Here is a 10,879-nt window from a genome sequence, read left to right as displayed (position 1 = left end):
AACAATGGGTCGCGATCGTTCATTGAGCGTCGCGTATCGAGTCTCTAACCAGCGATCAGCCGCGACAGCATGCACCCTTTGCACGCACGGGTAGTCCGATCGGAAACGAAATACTGTCACACACTTATGAGTAACATCTTCTCGCGTACTTTAACATCGTGAACTCGAGAATGCCTGACTCGATCTCGCGAAACTTGCCGCATCTGGCATGGTGGTTTTGGTCCTCTTCATCTCTGCTCACTCGACTAATCATAACTCGGTCAATTAACGATACTTCCGACATATGATTGGATGAAGTATTCGGGGGAGGAATAAAGAGGGACTTAATCCATGATAATCCTTGATCGATCCCGAAAGAAACCGACAGGGTTGGATCTGAAATCGAGTCGAGATCGTCTCGAGAATGAAAGTGGGAAAATTTTGATAGAAGAGTAGCATCGAATATCTGAGATTCCATCTGTTTGATAAATGGAACAAACACGATGAATATTCTATTCAGACTCCTGGTAAAGATTGATTCGATGCGCGCTCCTCTCTTCGAAAAAGATTCTCCCTCTCCTTTTACTCATCCTCAGACGTTCGAGGAAGATCTGTTCCTAGAAGGATGATATTTATTTCGCACTTCTACGCGAGAACAGTATCGTCGTTTTATCGACAGAAATGTTCCCTGTTTGGTTGGAGGGAATCGAGGAAATGAACTGCTCGAGGTCACTGCTGGGCGACGCGAGATACCAGGAAATAGGAAATCTTTGAGAAAAGGAATCTCCTAAAAATTGGCCAATGATCTCGAGCAGTCAAACGACTTTTTCCTACCTGTAAAAAATCTCAGAATATTCTGAATGTATTGCACGAGACTGTTCTCGCGGAATGGCGACAGGTTTTGGTTTCCAGTGAAAATGTCTGACGCTAGACGGACGGTTTTCAGGTACGGGCAACGGGATGCATCCAGCACCGTCGACGCCTCCCTCTGTCATGTACCGGATGCCGCCGCCAACGGCGGGCGGTATAAACGAGCCTCAGGAATGCCCGTACTGCCGTCGCAACTTCTCATGCTACTACTCCCTGAAGCGTCATTTCCAGGACAAGCACGAGCAATCGGACACCCTCTACGTGTGCGAGTTCTGCAACCGCACGTACCGCACCAAGAACTCGCTCACCACGCACAAGAGTCTTCAGCACCGCGGTTCGAGCGTCATACTGAAGAGGCTGCTGAAGGCGCAGATGCAGCAGCAGCAGCAGCAGCCGCAATGAAAATGTCGGAACCGTGTTGCAGCAGTCACCAGGTCTCGAGCTCTGGTCATTCTCGTCGTCGCCATCGACGTCTCCGTCCGGTTCCTCGTCGCTCGTCGATCCAAGCGGACCGAGGCGCGCTGCCATGCGTCCCGACGCGTCTGTCGCCGCCTGTCGCTAGACGAAGATTCAGCTACGCCGATCCTCGTACCGATCGGCCCTCCCTTGACGTTCTTCCATCGGAGAATCGCGCTTCCATCCCCCACGCCCCGTTGTAGTCGTCGTTTTGTAGTTCTCCTCGAGTCAAGACTGCGATTAATCCAAAGAAGAAACGAAGAGAGAATCGACTGAGACGCGGTCCAGCGGTTTTGAAATAAAGCCAGCTGGTCGCGCGAAGGCTGTAGCGACCGTGAGCCGAGAATACATTCCATGCGTCGGGCTGTAGCCCCGCTGCCGGGAGCCAGGGGCTCGGGCCGATCTCGACGAGGCCTCGGAAGGCGACAATCACCTCGGGACGTTCCGTTGAGAAGGGACTCGTCCGCAGGCAAACTCGTCTTTTCGCAAGTACCGTACGAAAGTTGCAATTTATGGAGGGGATTGGTTCGGGGGCGTGCACAGTAAATCACTTCAGAGTAGTTAGTCTTTGGTTGGGTTTGCCTGTTCGTAGACGATCCCTGGTATCATGTCAATTCACGATGTATCACTGTTTTGGTTCGGCGGACACAAGGAAGCGTCCCAAAGTGGCGATGGTCCAAGGGTATGACGCGAGGACGAGGGGTCGGGGGAAGAAAGCACGTGTTCAGGCATGGTGCATCGCGTTGTACATACATGTGTTACGCGTAATATGTGTAGATGTACGGTATGCGTGGGATGTGTGCGTATGATGGTGTTCGTGTGTGACGTGTCTTTGTCGTTGGGATCTCTTCTACGCGCGCACACGCTAGAGCGTGCGAGTATTCGACCGTTAAGGGGTGGGGGATAGTAGATCCGTGGATCTTAGGCCTAAGTGAAAAATTCAATTACAAAAGTCTATACGAACATGTGCTCAAATTTCGGGAAATGGGGGAGGGGAACAGGAAGGGGTTGAATCGTGTGGGAAGGGCGCGGAAGCGGGTGGTTAGAGGACCGGTAGGGTTGAAGGGACGATGAAGGTGGGTGGGCGAGATAGGGTATATATCGTATTATCGAGTCTGGCTGAGTAGGGCAGGATGTTAGGGGTGGATGGGGGAAGGTTGTCGCGCGGAGACAAACGTGGGGGGAAAGAGCAAGCGGAAAAGTGCAAGTAGATGTTATATGGGCTCTTACACGTGTACAGGTCCGTCGTGCGCGCAAATTACACAGACTATATTTTTAACTCTTTAAAAGTAATATTTTGAGCTGTACATATATATATTATATTCGTACGATTATTGATATATTATATATATATTATATATATATATAACGATGATATTCTCTTGTTCAGGTTTTATAAGGGGGTGTAAAGGAAGCGAGAAGGAAGAGAGAATGTTAGTCTCGACGTAGATAGAACACGGCGGGCAGGGCAGTGGAGCTTCCGCGTTCACCATTTTCTTCTCTTTCGAGATGGATTATCGACTCTTTCATTAGTTGTTCGCATCGCGTCGACGAATGTGCAATATTACGAAGTAAGAAGGGGTGAATTAAGGGAGCATTTCTTTCCGTTTTCTCTTCGTTTCGTCGTGATCGAATGCAAAAATTTAAGGGGTGGGGGAACTAATCGGGCCACAGATAAAGCGACCAAACACCTTGTGTTTCGGATTGATTTGGGAAATGGTGGTGGGGGTAGGGGTCAGAGAATGGCGCACGAGGAACTACTCGAACACTGCCCTGTTCTTTTTAAATCTTCAACACGCATCCATGCTTAACGGACGTACAAGGTGAAAAGGCGAAACCCTAAGAGAAGAAAAAAGAAGAAGTTGTTCGTCGTGCAACATAGTTCAGGTTTAGAAATCAGTATGAAAGAAAAAGCAAATCTGAAAATACGAAACAAAGTTGATGTTTTATCTTAAGGGGGTTACAATGAAGATGAAAAAGGAAACAAAGGAAATGCCATTATAAGCTAAGGAGCAAGTACAAATTTATTCGAAGGGGAAAGATGATAAAAACAAATTATTCGTCTACGTCTAATTCTTAGGTTCCGTAGTAGCCGGGGGATGAAAGAGGGAGGAAGGTATTTAAGGGTTCGAAACAGAGTGCAGGAGAAAAGAGAAACGTGGTATAAGGGGACGAGAGAGCGACAAGTTTTCCAAACATATCTTCGCGAATGCTAAGTATACCGTGAAAAGAAAAATTATACGATTTTAGATTTAGGTGTCTTCCGATGGCGGGAGTTTTTAAAATATCGCGTATACATTCGTAGAGGTTCTAAACAAGATAAAACGGAAAAAGGAAAAAATCTTTTTCCCGCGACCGGACAAAGCATAATGTGGAGAGAGAAAAAACAAAGAGAGACGACGTTCCTTTCGCGACGTGGAGGACTTTGCTTTTCGGAAAATTTCTTTTCGACTCGGGAAAAGCTTAAAGACACATGGAATTCGTTAGTGAAAATTGTCCTAGTCATTTTGGAAAACCTTTTTATAATTCTGTGATATATTCTCGAACGCGACGAAGCATTCAAGATAGGATATATATGTGTATTCGGCGATACAAAACGAAAGGGGAACAAGGAACGTGGGAAATATGGGGTGGGATGGGGGATGAAGAAATTAGAAGAAAAGCAGAAAATGATACGAACGTTCCACATTATGATTGCCGGCGTGCGCTGATCGCATATATAATATGTATATACATATACTTATATAGCGAAAGGAAAAACTTAATTGGTTAATCGATATCGGGAAATTCTGTGATGTCCTTCAGTTGGGTATACTAGAACGAAAAAGATATTAGAGGTATATGATGAAAACAAAAAAGTATACGGAATTAGGTCGATGTTCGGTGTTGTGTAAGTTAATTGTATAGGGGAAACACAGAAAAGCAAAGCCGGGACGAGACTTATAAGGTCGTGAACAGTCGAACGCTGTCATTGAAGATTCCTCGATCGTTCAGGCGACAACTGATCCACTCTGAGAATCGAGAAAGAACTGAACGATGCGCGTTATGAAAAATTCTGCGGAGGGAAAGCTCGTAGGAAAAAAGCCTAATGATAATCGGCACGATACCAAAGTGGATTTGACTGTTATTCGTTTTTCTCTTCGTTTTTCTTCCTTCAGCGAGACCAAAGCGTGAAAGACGAGCTTTCCTGGGGATAATGACGCGTGTAAACCCGTTTCTCCCAGGGATCAGTCGTCGCCGTGAAATCGGGGGACGTCGCGCGGTGCTTCGAACGTATAACATATCTCTTCAGGGTAGTGGGCCCGTCGTGTACGCTGACACGGTGTTGAAAGTCGTGGGGAAAGAGATACACACACGCATACACACAGAATCTATTCCAATGTGCCAACGTCTTCGTACTAAAAGCAAGGAGAACTTTAGGTCTTTTACTATTTACACGTGGAAGGGAAGAAGACGAAGAAGAAACGAGGAGGGGATGGACGTAGCTTAGGGACGCGTCTCGTCTTCTCAAGGGGAACGAATATTATCGGACATTATTATTATTATTAACTACTAATCGTTCTAGGGTTTAAAACGAAATATTATCGAAGGAACTCTTTTTCAAACATTAATGCATGGATTTTCGTCTCGTAAAAGTAAGAAGATATGGAAAGGAAAGAATGAGAGAGGATCAGCGAGAATGAGAGGAAAAAAGATATTTTAAACTATCTATTTTTATTTGCATCGTCTATTGTCACGTACGTGTAAATATTAATCGAGTAAGCGACCTCTGACCGCGAGTTTCGCGCAAAGGAGAACGATAAATGATCCGCACCGCTGCTACCGGAATAGGCATTGCTCTATCGGGAATCGTGCGAACCGGACGTTGGTAGGCTCTGCGTCTCTGTGTGGACGATATGTGGTCATTGTTGTCTCGAGAAGAAACGCCATTCGTATCACGTACTTCCTTTTTTCTTGTCGAACGTGTAATCGCCCGCGAAGGCGAGACCAACTGGCAGACTAAAGACTATAGCACCGATAACAGAATCGATTGTCAAGGGAAATTCGTCGAACATGGCCGTGAACCTGGGACAACATTGCTTCTCGTCTCAGATTTCGCCATTTTCCACGGATCTCTCACGCCAAACCAACGCAAGTACATTCTAGCTTCCGTTAGAGCCGTTTGGTAGACGTGTATACGTAAACGTTCTCTTTCTTTTTGATTATTATTAATCGTAGTCTAATTCTAATTTCATTTTTTTTTTTCGTTTAGTCGAACGACTCTTGCATCGGATCATTCGAGTCCGAGAGCTGAAGGGCTCGAGAGCAAAATGATATGTTTCCTGGCGCTGTGACGAAATACTTTGATACGCGAATTTACTTTCGAGAAGGCTGATTTTTATAATTTTTAAAGGAACGTCGACACGTTAATTAAGGACTAAAATTTTTATTTTTATTATTTTCCAGACTTTTTCGTTCTTCCTTTTTTTTTTTTATAGAAAACATCCCTACGTTTTAGGGAGTGATTGACTGATTAGACTGGTTTTTTCAATTGGTTTAAACTTCTTCTTGATCATGTGATATTGTCTTACCAAAGAGCATCGGGAAATTGTGAGAGCTTCTCGGACTTTCGGTCGATACTTGTCGTGGCAAATTATATTCTCGTGAAAGATAGGGAACTTCGTATCGTAGACAAGATTTCATCGTTCTTCGATCAATTAATTAACTCTTTTTCTATAAGAAAAAAATTATTGCATTATATACCTTTACGATCTCGTGCAATCTCGAAGAACATATCGCTAGTTCGATGGGCCTTGAAATCCCGAAAGTCCGAGCGAGCGTCGCGTGGATATATTATTCTTCGGTTTCGATTGAAAGTAAAATGAAAAATTGTATCTTTATCTTTTTTGTTTTTAATCAAAAGGGGGATCAAAAAGTAAAAATGAAACTACGAAACGGAAAAAGAGAAGGAAAGATAAAAGGAGAAAGAAAGATACGCATCCTCGAAAATAAAGAAAGCAGGTTGCTTAGGGATGTATGATTTAACGAGAAATATCGCTAGGAGAAAAGAAAAGAAAAAGAAACGAACGAATAAAAAAACAAATAGTAAAATAACGTCGAGCATATAGGAGAAAGACTACTTAGATTTATTTTTATTATGTCTTCAAAAAGACTTTAAATATAATATTTATATTGTGCCATAATTAATATTAACGAGACCTTAAGTATAAATTAATTGTTACGAGAAAGTTTTTAAATTTATCGGAAGGGGAAAATCGCAAAAAGGAAAAAACATACAAAAAAAGATTAATAATGGAAAAAAGCGCCAAGAGGAATGAAAAAGTATATCATCTTAATTGTCTATCGATAATTAACCGTACACGGATAGTTATTAAGAAAAGATTCGCGTCGTTTTTTAAGTAGAACTCCGCATTTACAAGAGAAGCTAGGATTAAATAACAACCAGGTTGATCCTCACATCCGCTCATCACGTAATACTAACACGATTCGCGTAGCGTGCGACTTATTATCAGAAGAAATGAAAAAAAAAACAATTATTAAAAAAAGAAGAAGCCATAGAAGAATAAGAAGAAATGAAGAAGATATAAAAAACACCTGCCGTTCTTCCGCGTACGAAGTATCGCCTTCACTTCGTTCTTGCCAAATTTGCGACACCATGCCGCCCTTCTTCAGACCACAACGATTTCTGGTATCGCCCATCATTGACTCGTTCTCCTTGCGAATATTTTTCTGGCTTTTATTTATTCACAAATTTCTCCGCCGATGTTGAAACAAATAAGGATGAAAAATCCACCGTCCCAGATGGAAAAAAAAGTGATGAAGAGGCGAGTCGATGATACTACTAAATAATCGCTTGGTCGAAGATGGTACTGAATGCGAGAAAAGCCGCATTCGAAGAACGAACGGACGAGATACGCGCAATTATTCGAGTGTTTAACATATGAACCGATTTTTCAAGGGAATTCGAGAGAATGGACATGTTTTGAGAACGCGGGAGACGAGGAACATAGAAGCGTGCGAGGGTTCCATCATCGTCCGCGCGTAAACGCGTTCGACTATTCCGTCTTCCTTTGTTTCCGGTTCCAAATGCCGCGTAACTCATCCGTTCGGACCGCAGCACGCGAACTACATCCGAATATCATCGTTTCATTTGATTCTACATATCGTCTGCGAGCGTGCTCTCCATTATGGATATAGCAGATCCCCGTATCACATCGATATGTACATATATCGTACCGGGTACCGCATTTTAAGTTGTTTTGCCTCCGTGTATTATTATTATATTATTATTATTATTATTATTATTATTATTATTATTATTATTATTATTGCTATTATAATTATAATTATTATTATTATTATTATTATTATTATTATTATTATTATTATTATTATTATTATAATTATTATTATTATACCGAATTTTGTCTTTTTGAGTCTGTTCAACGTTAATACATTGTCAGCGATGTTGTTTTATTACGACCGTGCTATTGTCAGTGAATTGAATTAGTAAAGATAGTTGAAGATCGTTCGGTTTAACAATCGAGAAACGGGGAAAGTGAGAGAGAACGATGTGTAACGATATATTGTCAAGGAGTCGATGGCACGTTATGTTAACTTTTTATGTACATAAATATATATATGCAGATATATGTACGTATTATATATACATAACACGCATAAAATATTATATATATTATATATATTATATATAGGCCTATTTCGTAAGGTTTCTCCTTGGTTTTATTTTTTATGTTAGTTTCTTCGTCGTTTTGTTACAGCGAACTACAGTGAGAATAAGAGAGAGTGGAAGAGTGAGAGAGAGCGAGAAAGACAAAGAAAGAGTGATTGTTTAAACGCGTTGAGAAGAATTTAATTGATACTTATTATCATTATCACAATTATTGCTATTATTATTATATTCATTATTATTGCTCTTATTACTATTATAATTATTGTAATAATAATTATTAGTACTAGAATTATTATTATTTTTTATTAGTGATTCTATCACGATTGTGATCGTTCGTTTGTTTTCTTTTTTTTTTTAAATATATATGTATAATATAAATTGATCGATCGCGATGTGTGCGCGCACGATGATAATGCATATCGAGGAAGAGATCGAGAGAAAGCTCTCTGCGCCGCGTTAGCCAGATTCAGACCTGTTGCGAGATCCGCCCACACATCGTGAGCATCCATTGTCGTCCGACTTTTTTTCTCTCGCGTTTGCGTTTTCTTGCGGTTTACTTCTTCCTTGTCATTCGAGATACGATCACGAAGCGTCGAGATATATAGGTACATATACGATGGTTTCCATCCGTTTCGTAGAGATTTAATTTTTAATCCCCGTAAAATTAACCGTAACAGGAAGCACAATTTATTAAGAGATAGACCGGGTCGTCGAGCGCAAAAGGATCCACGTGTTGCAACCGTGTTCACTTGTCCGCTGTTTCCTCGTTGCCGATCTTTTCTTTTTTTATTCAAGGCACGAACCGCGCGATATCGAAGCTCGCACTCGTAGCTTTACACTTCTCACTGAATGTTCTCTTCGCGACATTCCACGGGCGATTGGCCGCCGACGCCAACCGTTTCTACTTACATACTTCGTCTAGCTTTCGCCATACCTTTCGAGGGTTCACGTTTTTCGCCCGCCGACGGAGGAAAGTGCACTGTTCGTCGATGGCGAAGCAAAAGAGAAGAATCCGCGTGGAGGATACGAAACAAACGTAGCCGAAAAGAACCGTTCTCGCGACGTTGTGGAATCTTTCGTGGACAATCACGGCCCGACTATAATTGTAATTGTAAACAAAGTGCAACACGCTGCCTTGCTGAACAGTACAAGTACAAAACGAATACAAATACATTAAAAGAAAAAAAAATCATGTCTTCGATTTAATGGATGGAAATGATTTCCGGTAGTTAAGATATCAAAAAAAAAAGAAAAAAATAAATAAAATAGAAAAAACATAAAAATGTGTACGAGGTAGAGAGAAAGGAGGGGAAACAGAAATGATTTTAGGGGAGAAGAATGTAAGGGAATAAAGAAGGAAAAGAGAAAGAAAGCATTTTAGTCGTAGGGAATGGTAGAATTGAAACGAGCCTCCTTTGTAAAGCAGCGCCGCTGTTCGTCGAGCGTGTATAGGAAGAAAGGGAGAAAATTGCGACAAATGGCGTGCGTTTGTTCACAAATACCTCAGTTGCCGTGGCCTCAGACACACAAACGCGTGTACACGATATCATTCTTCCAACGCATCTCTCATCTTCTCCGCCATTTTGCCTGCCGCAGGGGTGGCATCGCACAAAAAAGTTCACGGTACTTCCAAAGAACGAAAGAATGTTAAGTCTCTAGAGCGATTTCCATTCATTTCTACACACTGCTGGCTCAAAGATACCTCTTTGTAATCTTGAAAATCAGATGGGATTCATCGAACGACTCAGCATCCCTTAAGTCACTTAATCCAAATTTGCTATCGATTCCCCTAATCAGCAGCTTTCTAACGAGCTCTAAGTCCATTTTTCTAAATAATCCCGTGTGATTTTTAAGATACATATGGAATCGCTGGATTCGGTTGAACGATAGGACTCCAACAGTGTATAGAAACGACGCGATAGCATCGGGAACGAAGTCTTTTCGTCGTTTGGAAACGAGAGGCGCGACAATCGTGGATCGTTGGTCCAAAGCAAGACGTCACTGCCAAACAAACCTCTGAAACGTCGAAGGAGCCTTTTGGCCGTCAAACGAGAAGCCGAGGCGAAAGGAAACGTTCCACGTCTGAGGCTCGGCAACAACAGATTCTCATCTAAGCTACAATCGTTGTTGTACTTACTTGTCTTCTATTTTGTCACTGCATTGTCTGGGTAATTAATGCGAGCAGGGTGGCGCACGCCCTTCCCGCGGGCGGCTTCCGCCGTGAGCCGGAAGTGAACACGTCAAAGAGGTTCGTGGTGAGGCCTCCGGGCGTCCAGAGATTGAGGAAATGTATAAGGGTGTTCCAAGCTACGTGATGCAACTGCAGAAGTGATTTCTCTCATGGGAGAATGGACTCTAGAGTGCAGAATGCAGTTTCCGGAGAGGGAGCAGCTTCTTTTGAGTTGCGTCGCTTAATTTGGCATGCGCCGTAGATCGAGGGAAGGTCGCGCGCGTACCACGAGCGCGCAAACAGTCGCCGTATTATATTTTACAGAATACAAAGTATAGATATATAAATGAATGAATGAATAAATGAAAATTATATATATTGTTCCGTTATCGCCGTTATAATACCATCCGTGTAACATATATATTACAATTGCGAATAAATTTGCAGTTTATTACCATACCGAACACAGAGAGAGAAATTCTTCAGTGTGCTCCGTAAACGATTAACGAGCTTCTTTTTCCGCATATTAACGACACTACAATTATGATATATCGCGTAACGCATTAATATAAAGGTATAAATAAACTATAAATATGAATGAATAAATATTAAATGAATAATTCTCCGCCCGGTTGTTTCGCTGTCTGTGGATGCAAAAACCTTCTGGGGGAAATGTTCAGTTTCCCGTTTATTATTATTGTAATACAAAC

The 10,879-nt window shown here is 42.1% G+C and overlaps 1 protein-coding gene across 1 annotated transcript; it reads left to right on the top strand.

Moving 5' to 3' along the window:
- Positions 1 to 867: 867 nt before the first annotated feature.
- LOC143183488 (broad-complex core protein-like) lies at positions 868 to 1,251 on the top strand. The gene is made up of 2 exons (XM_076385032.1): positions 868 to 877; positions 926 to 1,251. Exons 1-2 carry the CDS (start codon positions 868 to 870, stop codon positions 1,249 to 1,251), a joined length of 336 nt encoding a protein of 111 aa, XP_076241147.1.
- Positions 1,252 to 10,879: the final 9,628 nt, after the last annotated feature.

The sequence above is a fragment of the Calliopsis andreniformis genome, chromosome 9, assembly GCF_051401765.1.
Source record: "Calliopsis andreniformis isolate RMS-2024a chromosome 9, iyCalAndr_principal, whole genome shotgun sequence".
In the NCBI taxonomy this organism is placed as follows: Eukaryota; Metazoa; Arthropoda; class Insecta; order Hymenoptera; family Andrenidae; genus Calliopsis; species Calliopsis andreniformis.
This window is presented reverse-complemented; position numbering and strand designations above follow the sequence as displayed.